General features: G+C 39.8%; 1 protein-coding gene across 1 annotated transcript in view; it reads right to left on the bottom strand.

Moving 5' to 3' along the window:
* CCNB3 (cyclin B3) overlaps window positions 1–13958 on the bottom strand; it is a 56239-nt gene that overhangs the window by 38590 nt on the left and 3691 nt on the right. Inside the window, exons 2-5 of the mRNA XM_074391825.1 lie at window positions 12852–12982; window positions 3525–6516; window positions 2386–2481; window positions 1075–1167 (exon numbers count right to left, since the gene is read on the bottom strand). Coding sequence (XP_074247926.1) covers window positions 1075–1167; window positions 2386–2481; window positions 3525–6516; window positions 12852–12982 — 3312 coding nt within the window. The remainder of the gene's footprint in view (window positions 1–1074; window positions 1168–2385; window positions 2482–3524; window positions 6517–12851; window positions 12983–13958) is intronic.

The following is a 13958-nucleotide window of genomic DNA, read 5'->3' as shown; positions in this document are numbered from 1 at the left end:
AATATACATTTTTATGCAATAAAAATAACAAAAACTTTAAATAAAAAATATTTAGCTCATCATTCCAACTGGCAGAGATACCTTTTCTCTGTAAGCCATTTATTTCCTATCCCTACTCCCAATTTCATGCCATCCAGGAATTTAATGACTATATCTTCTCTGTTCTCATTTACATCACCAATGAGAATGTGAAGCAGAACAAAGTCCAATGGCAGTCACTAGAAATTTCTTTCCAACTTGGCAATGATAAGCAATCTTTGGGTTCTATTTCATTTAAGATCTACCCAAATTTTACTGTTATCTGATTTACTATTCTCTACCATTTTCATGTTTTGCTGATGTCCAAATATATTGTGTCTACTACAATTCCTTGGTCTTTCACTCCAAAATGAGCCTGAACCACTCCTCTGGTACTTAATAAAGGATATAAAACTATATTGTCTTTTCTTCTCAATTACATACTAAGACTGCTGGGCATAGACTGACCATGCTGTATGTTTCCTTGCAAACTCCATAGTGATTCATTCAATTCCATTCATTCAACAAATACTTACTGACCCCCTACTATATGCTATGTACTGCTCTGGGCGCTCCTTCCTTAGTGTAAAATAATAATTAAATATTCATAGCAGTATTCCCTCAATATCCAACCTTGGACAAACAGCTACCTGAAGGACAGTGCCACACTGTCCTTCCTATCATCCATTCCACCCAAAGCTTGAAAGACTTTGTCATCAACCCCAATCCAAATCACTAGATATATTTTTACATGGCTTTAAGAATGATAAAACAACCATACCATCACTGCCTTTTGTAGAAATAGTCTCTCCTTCCAATTAGTTCTCACAGTATTTTATCTGAAACATTCTTAGAGCACTTAGTATATTCTACATTGTATTATACTTATTTGTCTGCATATCTTATCTTGCCTCCTACATCATGAGTTCCTTGAGGGCAGGAACCATGGCATATTCAACTCTGTAGACCCAGCACATTTTTACCATGTTTTTGGTTTGGCAGCCCTGAATGAGAAAGAGAATTGCTGCTCCTTAAGGCAGGATTTGTCAGGCTTACCTGCACCTCTACCAACCAGTCCACAAGAATGGCCCTCATTTCACCGGTGATTTCAATCTGCCTCTTCATATAATCTGTAACTATAAACTGTTCCTGGAATCGATGAGAAAGAAATGTTAATAAACTCTTCTTGTAGTTCAAAATTGTAACTTAACAATTAACTTCTCCCTCATCATTCTAATTCCTCATTTTCAACTGGTTTAGATAGGAGCAGATCAAAGTATCCTTTTCCAGGCAAGTTGCAGTTTTCCTTTGGGAAATAGACACATGTGATATTCAAGTATCAGAGTGGATATTGAGCAGTCCAGGGAGAATAAGGGTGGAAACACACCTATAGCTGTAGACCAATGCCATAAAGTTTCTGCCCCTTCTTTGGAATTCAATCTAAAGCACAATACCACACTATGTAGAGCACTGCTTCTCAAACTTTAACACATATGCACTACTTGGGGATCATGTAAAACTTCAGATTCTGATTTAGAAGGTCTGGGATGGGGCTAGGTTTCTGCATTTCTAACAAGATCTCAAGTGAAACTGATACTGCTGAACCAAGGCTCACACTTTTAATATAATAAAAGTGTCTCTTACTTAGAGTATGCCAGAAAAAGTGTGGGCTTTGGAGTCAGTTAATCAATTGCACTCTCTCTATAAAGAGGATAGGTGGATCTGTAGGTGGATTTCCATCTACCCACCCTCTTACATATGACCTGCTAAAAATTCTACCTGGTAGCTGATCTTGGTCTCATCTATTCTGTTTAGAGAGAGAGAGAGAGAAGAAACTGGAATTGATGAATATTAGTGGTAAAGGAGACTGGCAGATTTCAAAAGAGAAAGAAAACTTCACCAGGTTGGAGAGCTGAAACAAAGACATAATTTTGCATACAATGCCAGAAACATACATAGGGAAGGAAAGGAAAAATATCTCTAAGAACAGTCACTCAGAGACTATTTGACCATTTTTATGTCTAAGACTGTCTTCTTAGCAATTAGATGTGCAGGATTATGGTCTTCAAGGTAATCAGACTTTAGCCCATATCCCAGCTTTACCATATACCACTTAAATGACTCTCGGCAGTCTCCTCTATCTGTAATATCTACCATCATGAAGTTACTGAGAGAATTAAGATAATGCCTACAAATCTGTTAGTACAATGTGCAACTTATAGTAAGCTACCAATATGTTCGTTGTTGCCATTATTATTTTTATCATCATTATCACACCCCTTTCAACTTACATACTGAAGGATGGAAAGATGAGGAAATGAAAACTAGAAATCGTTGTCCACTCCCCAACCCAAGCAACCTACACACCTCTCTCTCCTTCAGGTAACTGAAGATTTCCTCGACATACACTGGGTTGAAACTTGCATCACTGTTGTCCTCGTCAGTATCTTCCTGTGGGGTTATCTGCTTAGACATCACCAAAAAGATATATTATGAGGAAAATTATTCCAAAGAAGACTTAGCACATACTTATGAAGGATTACTCCCTTCTCCCCACTGTCTTCTTCTGCAAAAGTGTCTCAAGCCTTGCATATGCTGGGCCATAACACAGTATTCCTTGGCCCTGAAATCCTCATATGGCCCAGTCAAGAAATGCTTAGTCTTCCTTGTATACACTCTCACTGCCCTAGGAACAAGGGACCCTTTTTACAGGTAAGCTCAAGATTCTCCAAAACAGACATTCTTGTTTTATTATTTCAACTTTGTTACCTGTCTTCTTAGGTACCTAATTATATCAATGCTTTGATCTGGCCCAATTCATCTTGGTAGTCTTTTCCTCCCTTCTACACCTTCGCCCAGGTTGTTTTGCCTACAAGAAGGACATTTCTCCTCCAGCTTGCTAAATATCATCCCTTCATTATTCAAATTTACAATGTAAAGACTACCTTCCTTGGGAGATGCTCCTATGAACTTCGCCCATTTTTGACTGAAGCCCACTGTGATGCAAATTGCAATTACTAAGAAAGGCAATTTCCTGAATGAAATTACCTGACTGTTATTGCAAAGCCCAAGTGTATAGCACAATAGTCCAGACACTTGTGAGTATTATTGGAATAAATACTTTCTTATTGCTTAGATCTATCACTGTGCCAATCAGGAAGACAAGAGATTCTACAAGGCCAACTTGATTTAAGAGAAAAATGCCAAAGAACCTGGGAAATATATCCCATATCCTGAGTAACCTCAGGATATAAAAGGTAAGAGGAGATGATTCTGCATCACCTATCATTAAATAAAACCAGAAGTAAATCCAACAAATATCACCCTCCCACTAGGTAGAGGGATACCCCCAATAACTTACTATACATGGCTCAATTGCTTAGGAAGACACACACACACACACACACACACACACACACACACACACACACAACACTTTGCTAGCAGCCACCAACAGGATATCAAAGAACACTTTACCTAATTTAAGAAGAAAGAGAGATGAATACCTCCTTTGGTGTTCGTTTGGCCTGTGGTGCGAAAGGTTCATCAGAAGCACATGCACTGGACTTGGTGGTGGTACTGGACTTGCCTACGCTGGTGATGGTAACAATGCGGGAATTGCCTGTTATGGATTCATGAATGGTGTTAGACTCATATGAGCTGGTTCCAACTTGGGGGATCAATAATGTTTTGAGAAAGATGTCTTTCTTGCAGGTGGTACTCTCTTGTGAGGTCAGTAGCTCCTTGAAAGACAATTCCTTCCCAGTGGTGGGTTTCTCATTCAGAATTTTCGTATCTTTGAAGAGGGATGCCTCATTCATGGTAGACATCTGCAAGGGTAATGGCTCTTTGAAGAGGGTCTCTTTCTCAATGATGGACTTCTCCTGCAAAACCAAGGACTCCTTGAAGATGGCCTCCTTCTCAGTGCTGGGCTTCTCACACAAAGCCAACTGTTGCTTAAAGAAGGCCTGCTGCTCAATGCTGGGCTTCTCCTGCAAGGTCAAAGTTTCCTTAAAGTGAGCTTCTGTGTCAATAGTGGGCTCCTTGCGGACAGCCTCCTTCTCAATGCTAGGCTTCTCTTCCATGGCCAAAAGTTTCTTGAAGATGGCCTCCCCCTCCTCAATGCTGGGATACCCCTCCAGGGCCGGTGGCAGCTTAATAAGGAACTCTTCTTCACTGAGGTTCTCATTCAAAGCCAACTGCTTCTTCAAGAGAAACACTTCTCCCTGAGCAGTGGACTGCTCCTTTAAAGATAATTGTGTATCTATGTTTGTGGCTGCCTCAGCAGAACGCTCCTTCTTCAGAACCAATGGCTTATTGATAACAAACTCATCTTCTTCTACGGAGCTTTTCTCCTGCAAGGCCAATAGCTTCTTCAAGGAATCCTCTTTGGTAACAGCCTTCTCTTGCAAGACCAAAGCCTCCTGGAAGAGGGACCCACTTTTGTTGGTATGCTTAGCATGTGATGAAAATAGTTCCTGAGAGGATTTCTCCTCAGTGGTAGTCGTCTCCTGGATGCGCAATGACTCTCTTGAGAAGGGCACCTCCTGCAAGGTTGTGTGCTTCTCTTTCAATGCAGATGGTTCCTGGAAGAGAAACTGTTCTTCAGTTGTAGATTTCATCTTAAAGGGCAACAACTTCTTATAGAGTGTTTCCTCCTCAGAAGTGATCTTCTGCAAGACCAGTGGCTTCTCTAACAGCGACATCTTATCCTGAGTGATGTTCTTTTTCTCTAACGACAATGATGTCTTGGTAAGTACTGTCTCTTCAGTCGTACGGTTCTTCCTAAATGACACTGGCTCCATAAAGAAAGAACTCTTATCGTCACCAATCATATCCTGAAAGTCCAACAGTTCTGGCCAGACAGACATCATTGCTTGAGTGGTGCACTTCTTCTTTAAAGGCACTTTTTCTTCTTTAAAGGACAATGGCTCCTCAGTAAGTGATTTCTCTCCAGAGGTGGTCTGTAATACTAGTGGTTTCTTCAACTGGGACACTGTCCCCTGAGTGGTGTGCTTCCTCTTTAAAACTAAAGGCTTCTTGGTGGGAACTGCGTTCTCAATGGTACACTTTTTAAAAGCCAAAGCCTCATCACAAAGTGACTCCTCAGTTGGAGACTTCAGCAAGGACAAGGGCTCATTTAAGATGGATACATCCCCCTGAGTGGTGTGCTTCTCTTGCAATGCAGATGGTTCCTGGGAAAAGGACTCCTTCTCAGTAGTAGGCTTCTTCTTAAAGGGCAATGGCTCCTTAATCAGTGATTTCTCCGCAGAGATAGTCTTCGGCAATATTAGTGGCTGCTTCAAGCAGGACAACTTTCCCTGTGTGGCACCTTTCTCATTTTTTAAAGATAATGGCTTCGTCATGGAGGTTGACTCCTTGGTAGTATGCTTCTTCTCAAAGGAAACTAGCTCCATAAAGTCATCTTCACTGTCACTATTCTGCTGCAATGCCCATGGCTTCTTCAAGTGCTCTACCTCCCCCTGAGTGGTGTGCTTCTCTTGTAATGCAAGTGGTTTTTGGGAAAAGGGCTTCTCAGTAGTAGGCTTTTCTTTAATGGACAATGGCTTTGTAATAAGTGACTTCTCTCCAGAGGTGATCTCCTGCGATACTAATGGCTTCAAGTGGGACCTCTTTCCCTGAGTCATGCACTGCTTCTTTAAAATTAATGGCCTCATGACTGCCTCCTCAGTGCTAGGCCTCTTCTTAAAGGCTAATGACTCCTTAACAAGGGAATTCTCTTTAAAGCTGGTCTTCTCCTGCAAGGCTAATGATTTCTTCGAGATGGACATCTCATGCTCAGTGGTGTGCTTCTCTTGCAATGCAGATGGCTCTTGGAAAAGGGTCTCCTTCTCACTGGTAGGCATTTTCTTAAAGGACAATGGCTCCTTAATGGAGGACATCTCTCCAGAGATGGCTGTCTGCAATACTAGTGGATTCTTAAAGTGGCACATCTTCCCATGAATGGTACATTTCTTCCTTAAAGATGATAGCTTATTGGTGGAGATTGACTCCTCAGTTTTAGGCTTCTTCTTAAAACTCATTGACTCCATAAAGGAATCCTCTTCAATATTGACATCCTGCAAAGCCAACAACTCTTCCTGGCAGGACTGCTTCTCCTGACTTGCACACATCTTCTTTAAGGATAATGTCTTATTGGTGATGGCTTCCTCCTCAGTTTTATGTGTCTTCTTAAAAGTCATTGGCTCTATAACAAGCTCATCATCACTGTCACTCTCCTCCTGCAGGGGCTGTGGCTTTTCCAATAGGGACATGTACCCATGATTTGAGCACTTCTTTAAAGACAATGACTTCTTGATAAGGATTTTATCCTCAGTAGCGGGTTCCTCTTTTAAAACTAATGGCTTTCTGCAGAGAGATGCCGCCTCAGTACTGGGTGTTTTGGAGGTGGTGGTTATGTCTAGAATGAGTGGTTTCTCCACAATGTTTGGTACCAAGGTAGTAGAGGCTACTACTGGTGTGACTTCCAGCTTATGCCTGTAAAGGAAACAATGTCTGGTTAATAAAAATGTAGTTCCTAGAATCCTCATCTACCATCTTCTCTTGTTGCTGTATTTACTAAAGGTATGAAAGGGAAGGGGCTTCAACTCCGTAAGACAGATTAGAGGGACAAAATCAATAGGTATAATGGTGAATCAACTTAAGTAGCACACTGTATGGTTTTTATGATCTAGATCCCTAGACTTTTCTATAATTTTTCCATTGAAATTCATGTATGCTTTCTTATATATGCTTTATTACCTTATATACAAAGGCTTTTATTATAATACTTATCTGTTCATGTATCAGTCTCCCTCACTAGCTGCATTTGTCTATCAATCCAAGGCATCTGGTAAAATTCAAGTTGAAATTAATATTGTTTGAAGGCTAATGAGAGAGGTGGGCTGGTAATTAAAATTGGTAGTATCTACCCACATTCCCTTCATCCTGGGCAATTCAGGAGATGTGTTCCCAATGGAAGGCTGAAATAGAAATTTGTCACATGTGTCAGATGCAAAGCTTTGTTTTGAATAGGACTGTATATTCAATCAGAGTGACGAATCTAGTGAGACCAAATCACAGGAAGACTAAAGATCAGAATAAGAAGAGGGAGAACTGCAGGTAGATATAATTACCAGTCTGAACAGGAGTAAATACCTTCAAAAGAGAGAACATATATATGATTCAGTTCAATATGAAATATGCAGAATGAACCTGTCCATAGAGGTATATCCATAGCAGAAAGTAGACTAGTGGTTTCCTGAGGCTGGGAAAGGAGTAGGAGCAGACAGGAGGATTGGAAAGGGAAGAAATCCTAGTAGGTATGGATTTAGTGGGGGTGGGGGTTGAAAAAGTTCTAAAATTAGATAGTGGTGATAGCTGTACAAATCTAGGAATAGAATAAAAAAACACTTATTTGTTAAGAAAAAAAAGTAAGTACTTCAAAAGGTTCTGCTTGACCAGATAGATTCCAGGTCCCTCCTGATAACTTTTAGAGAAGATCTTTAAATAGTCTAGCTAAGGTAAGAACATTCATCCGGAGCTAGACTGCCTGGATTCAAATTCTGGCTCCTCTACTTACTGACTGGGTGACCTTGGGCAAGTTAACTCTCTGTGCTTCAGTTTTTTTCACCTATAAAATAGGGATCATAATAGCTCCTTCATAGGCTTATTGTGAAGATTCAACAAATTAATATGCTTAAAAACATCCTTGCCATGTATGTACCTATGCAACAGTCCTGCATAATCTGCACATGTACCCAAGAACCTAAAGTACAATAATATATGTGCATATTTTTTTCATAAGCCCACATTAAAAAAAAAAAAACACTTAAAGGAATGTCATGAACAATTGATTGTCAATAAATTAGATAATTTAGATGAAATAGACAAATTCCTAGGAAGACACAAACTACCAAAACTGACTCAAGAAGAAAACAGACAATCTGAATAGACCTAAAACAAGACATCAAATCAATAATCAAAAACTACTCACAAAGTAAAGTCCAGGATCAAATGGCTTCAATTCTATCCAAACATTTAAACAAGAATACCGGATCTTCATTAACTCTTCCAAGAAATGCAAAAAGTGGGAGGTTTCTAACTCACTGTATGAGGTCACTATTCCTCTGATACCGAAAACAGACAAACACCATTAAAAAACTATAGACCAACACCTCTGATGAATATAGATGCAAAAATCCTCAGCCAAATACTGCAAACCAAATCCAGCAACATATAAAAGGACTATACATTATAACCAAATGGGATTTATCCCAGGAATGCAAGATTAACTTAACACCCCAAACTCAATTTGTATACTATATCACATTAATGGAATAAAAAGCAAAAACTACATGATCATCTCAAAAGATCCAGGAAAATCATTTCACAAAATCCAACCCTCTTTCATGATAAAAAGCACTCAACAAACAAGAAGCAAAAAGGAGGTTCCTCAACCTGATAAAGGATATCTATGAAAAATGCAAAGCTAACATCATACTCAATGGTGAAATTCTGATACTTTCCCCCAAAGATCAGGGAGAAAACAAGAATGTCCAACTCTTGATACTTCTATTCAACACTGTACTAGAGGTTGTAGCCAGGGCAAGCAGGCAAGAAAACTAAATAAAAGGCATCCAGTTTTGAAAAGTAAAACTATCTATATTCACAGATGACATGATCTTCCATAGAGAAAATCCTAAGGAATACACACAAAAACTATTAAAACGAACAATTTCAGCAAGATTCCAAGACACAAAATCAATAAACAAAAATCAAATGTGTTTCTATATACTTGCAATGAATAATCTGAAAATGAAATTAAGTAAACAATTCCATTTATAATAGTATCGAGAAGAAAATGCTTAGAAATAAATTTAATAAAATAAGCGTAAAACTTATATTCCAGAAACTGTAAAAAACATTGAAAAAACTAAATATCTAAATAGATAGACATCCATGTTCATGAATTAGAAAACTGAGTATTGTTAAGGTGTCAGGCTGGGCACAGTGGCTCATGCCTGTAATCCCAGCAGTTTGGGAGGCTGAGGCAGGCATATCACTTCAGGTCAGGAGATCAAGACCAGCCTGACCAACATAGCGAAACCCTGTCTCTACAAAAATTCAAAAAACAAAAAAAATTAGCCAGGCATGGTGGCCACACACCTGTAATACCAGCTACTCGGGGAGGCTGAGGCATAAGAATCACTTGAACCTGGGAAGTGGAGGTTGCAGTGAGCTAAGATCACATCACTGCACTCTGGTCTGGGCAGCAGAGTGAGACTCTGTCTGGGGGGGAAAAAAAAAAAGTCAATACTTCCCAAGTTGATCCACAGATCCAAGGCATTTGTACAAGAATTCCAGCTAGCTCTTATGTTTATATTGTTAATCCATCTGGAGTTAATGTAAGACCGAACACTGTAAAAATCCTAGAAGAAAACCTAGGCAATACCATTCAGGACATAGGCATGGGCAAGGACCTCATGACTACAACACCAAAAGCAATGGCAACAAAAGCCAAAATTGGTAAATGGGATCTAATTAAACTAAAGAGCTTCTGTACAGTAAAAGAAACTATCATTAGAGAGAACCAGCACCCAACAGAATGGGAAAAAATTTTCATAATTGACCCAACTGACAAAGGGTTAATATCCAGAATCTACAAGTAACTTAAACAAATTTACAAGAAAAAAACAAACAACCCCATCAAAAAGTGGGTGAAGGATATGAACAGATACTTCTCAAAAGAAGACATTTATGCAGCCAACAAACATGAAAAAATGCTCATCATCGCTGGTCATTAGAGACATGCAAATCAAAAACACACTGAGATAGCATCTCATGCCAGTTAGAATGGCAATCATTAAAAAATCGGGAGACAGATGCTAGAGAGGATGTAGAGAAATAGGAATGCTTTTACACTGTTGGTGGGAGTGTAAATTAGTTCAACCATTGTGGAAGACAGTTCCTCAAGGATCTAGAAATAGAAACATCATTTGACGCAGCAATCCCATTACTGGGTATATACCCAAAAGATCATAAATCATTCTGTTATAAAGAAACATTGCGGCACTATTCACAATAGCAAAGACTTGAAACCAACCCAAATGCCCATCAGTGATAGACTGGATAAAGAAAATGTGGCACATATACAACATGGAATACTATGCAGCCATAAAAAAGGATGAGTTCATGCAGACATGGATAAAGCTGGAAACCATCATTCTCAGCAAACTGACACAAGAGCAGAAAATCAAACACTGCATATTCTCACTCATAGGCGGGTGTTGAACAATGAGAACACATGGACACAGGGAGGAGAGCACTACACACTGGGGTCCGTTGGGGGGAAATGGGGGAGGGACGGGGGGGTGGGAAGAGATAGCATGGGGAGAAATGACAGATACAGGTGAGGGGACGGAAGGCAGCAAACCGCACTGCCATGTGTGTACCTATGCAACAATCTTGCATGTTCTTCACATGTACCCCAAAACCTAAAATGCAATAAAAAAACACAAAAAACAAAAAACACTGCCAGCTGGGCATGGTGGCTCACTCCTGTAATCCCAGCACTTTGGGAGGCTGAGGCAGGCATATCACCTGAGGTCAAGAGTTTGAGACCAGCCTGGCCAACATGGCAAATGCTGTCTCTACTAAAAATACAAAAATTAGCCAGGTGTGGTGCTGGGTGCCTGTAATCCCAGCTACTCGGGAGGCTGAGGCCCAAGAATCGCTAGAACCCAGGAGGAGAAGTTTGCAGTGAGCCAAGATTGTGCCATTGCCCTCTGGCCTTGGTTAGAGTGAGACTCTGTCTCACAGAAACAAACAAAACGCTGTCACCACTCCATAGTGGCTACACCATTTTACATTTCCTCTAGTAAATACACTGCTGGAGGAAATGTAAAATGGTGTATGGAATGCAGCTTGGCAGATCCTCAATACATGGAACATATAATTACCACATGACCCAGCAACCACACTCCTAGGTATACACACAAAAGAATTGAAAACAAGTGTTCAAACAAAAATGTATATACAAATGTTCATAGCAGCACTATTCACAACAACCAAAAGGTAAAAACAACCCAAATATCTATCAACTGATGGATGGGTAAACCAAATGTGGTATATATATGCAATGAAATATTATTTTGTAATAAAAAGAAATGAAGTACTGATAACCTGCTATAACAGGGATGAACCTCGAAAACATGCTAAGTGAAAGACACTAGACACAAAAGACCACACATTGTCTAACTCCATTTATACGAAACATCCAGAATAGGGAAATCTATATAGAGACAGAAAGTAGATTAGTGGTTACCCAGAGCTGGGCAGGTTGGGGTATTGAAAGGTGATAACCAAAGGTGCCGAATTTCCTTTGGAGTTAATGAAAATGTCCTTAAATTGATTGTGACGGCTGTATAACTGTGAATATCCTAAATACCACTGAATTGTATACTTTAAATGGGTGAACTGTATGGTATGCAAATTATATCTCAATAAAGCTGTTATCAAAAAAAAAGACTTAGTGATTATACTTGTGGGATTATAGTGAGCTCTCAATAAATGGCAGCTATTACTAGTTTTCATACTATTACTAGGGTCCTTTCCACTAAACCCTGAATGAAGGGAGGAATGTTTATGACATTTGTGAGGATTGCCCTGCTAAAGTCAGAATGATGAAAAAAATTTGAAAGAAAATAATGCAGATAATTAAGGTCAAAATATGCATGCAAACTCCAGGAATCCATTTCAGCAGGAAACCAAGTAAGGCTAAATGCTAACGTTCTTTCTGCTGGGTAATTAGCAAAATATCCTGTGGACCTTGCAGGTTATTTTCTAGAGTTACCCAATCTTCTAACCTTACCGTTCCATGCTCCCAGGAGTGATAATCCAAACATCTCACAACCAGCATGGCACTGCGCCAACCAATCACAGTGGAAGCTAGCATCAAACAACCAGTACAATAGTACTGGTATGAGTTGGCTAAATAGCAGCCCTAAGTGTTTCCAAGAGATACAGGACGTAGTTCTGGGCTCTATGCCAGGCCTATTGGCTGGCAAATAACTGAAAAGATGCTGTGTTAACATCAATCCACCTTGACCTCATAAGGTTTTCAGTGGGAAAGAAAGGCAGTATGATTGACTTTAGCCCTGTAATAGCTATCACTATCTAATCTATTCAGAGGTAGATTGGTCATTCCCTGAAGAATAATTCCCACCAGAATGAGGAGGGGATACCGAAAGGTCTCATTCCACTATCTAAGTCATATTTCAATAAAAGTCTTCCTAGAGGTAAATTCTTTTTCCAATACTAAATGGGAATGTGCATCTGTACTTGTAGAACCTGTGAACCGTACCTATAACAGCTGAAAGACACATGTTTTTTGATCTAGGGAGACAGTAATTTATCTACAGTAACAAGGAACAAACCCCTAAAGCTTCTAATGGGATAAGCAGATTGGCAAGCTACCTGTCAGCTGCTGAAAGTCCCTGAAAAGTTAAGTTGTCACCACACTCCCAAGCACAGACCAGCTCAAACAGGTACTGAATTACTAAAAGAGAGGAAAAGATGAGCACAAGGTTTTTTGGCAAACTTTACAGTGACAACAGTTCTTTCAATATGCACACACATAATGAAAGAAGAGAAATCAAAGAGGCCTATAACTCTTCAGCAACCACAGCAAGGCCCCCCTCAGCACCCAGGGTTAATGTGGTAGTCACAACTGTGGCTCGCTAAATAAGTTCTCAATGGGGACAAAAAAGGGATAAAAGGATGTCATACACTCTACCATCTAAAATAACGCCACTGAGTCCCCTCTCACTCACCATTTTAGATTCCGTTTATTCTTTATGGCCAATCCAAAAGCACGAGTGTTTCTGTTTATCTTCTTAGAAACATCTTTTACAAACTCTTTGTTGGCTTCTTTCTTGGGCTGGGCAGGTTGACACTGAAAAGCCTGCAAAAAAGAAAAAGTTGGGGGGCAGGGGAAGAAGGAGGCAGAAAAATGAAGAAAACCACAAATTACCTAATAGATGACTATCATAGGAGAATTCTGACCCACATAAGTTGGTTGGGTACTCCCAGGAGTGATAATCCAAACATCTCACAACCAGTATGACACTGGGCCAATCAATCACAGTGGAGGCTAGCATCAAACAACCAGTGCAGTAATACTGGTATGTGTTGGCTAAATAGCAGCCCTACATGTTTCCAAGAGATACAGGATATAGTTCTGTGCTTTATGTCAGGTCTACTGGCTGGCAAATAACTGAAAAGATGCTGTGTTAACATCGTACTCCACCTCTGACCTCATAAGATTTTCAGAGGGAGTAAAAAAGCAGTATGATTGACTTTGCTTGGCTGGGTGTGCCTCTTCAGGATATACCTCTAACACAATACTACCTGTGATATATCTATCCCATCTCACTAAATGGCATTTATTTAATGTGGGCTCTGGGGAGTTCTACCACAGACGTTTATCCTAAATAACACTATTAAACAGTAGGAAAGATCATGGGACTGTGAATAATGTCAGTAAAAATACAGTTAAAGTTTTATCTTTAAAATGAAACAAATAGACCAGTCACAGTGGCTCATGCCTGTAATCCCAGCACTTTGAGAGGTCATGGTGGGAGGATCACTTGAGCCCGAGTTCAAGACAAGCCTGGGCAACATAGGGAGACCCTGTCACTACAAAATGTAAAAAAAATAGCTGGGTGTGATGGCACATGCCTATGGTCCCAGCTACTTGGGGGGAATGAGGTGAGAGGATCACTTGAGTCCAGGAGGTTGAAACTGCAATGAGCTTTGATCACAATACTGCACTCCAGACTGGGCAACAGAGCAAGACTCTGTCTCAAAAAAACTGTAAAACTTAAAAAATTAAATGACACAAAGGAACCTAATTATATTTCAAATATTTCAAGTACCAT

This window comes from Saimiri boliviensis, chromosome X (genome assembly GCF_048565385.1).
Source record: "Saimiri boliviensis isolate mSaiBol1 chromosome X, mSaiBol1.pri, whole genome shotgun sequence".
Taxonomy (NCBI): domain Eukaryota; kingdom Metazoa; phylum Chordata; class Mammalia; order Primates; family Cebidae; genus Saimiri; species Saimiri boliviensis.
This window is presented reverse-complemented; position numbering and strand designations above follow the sequence as displayed.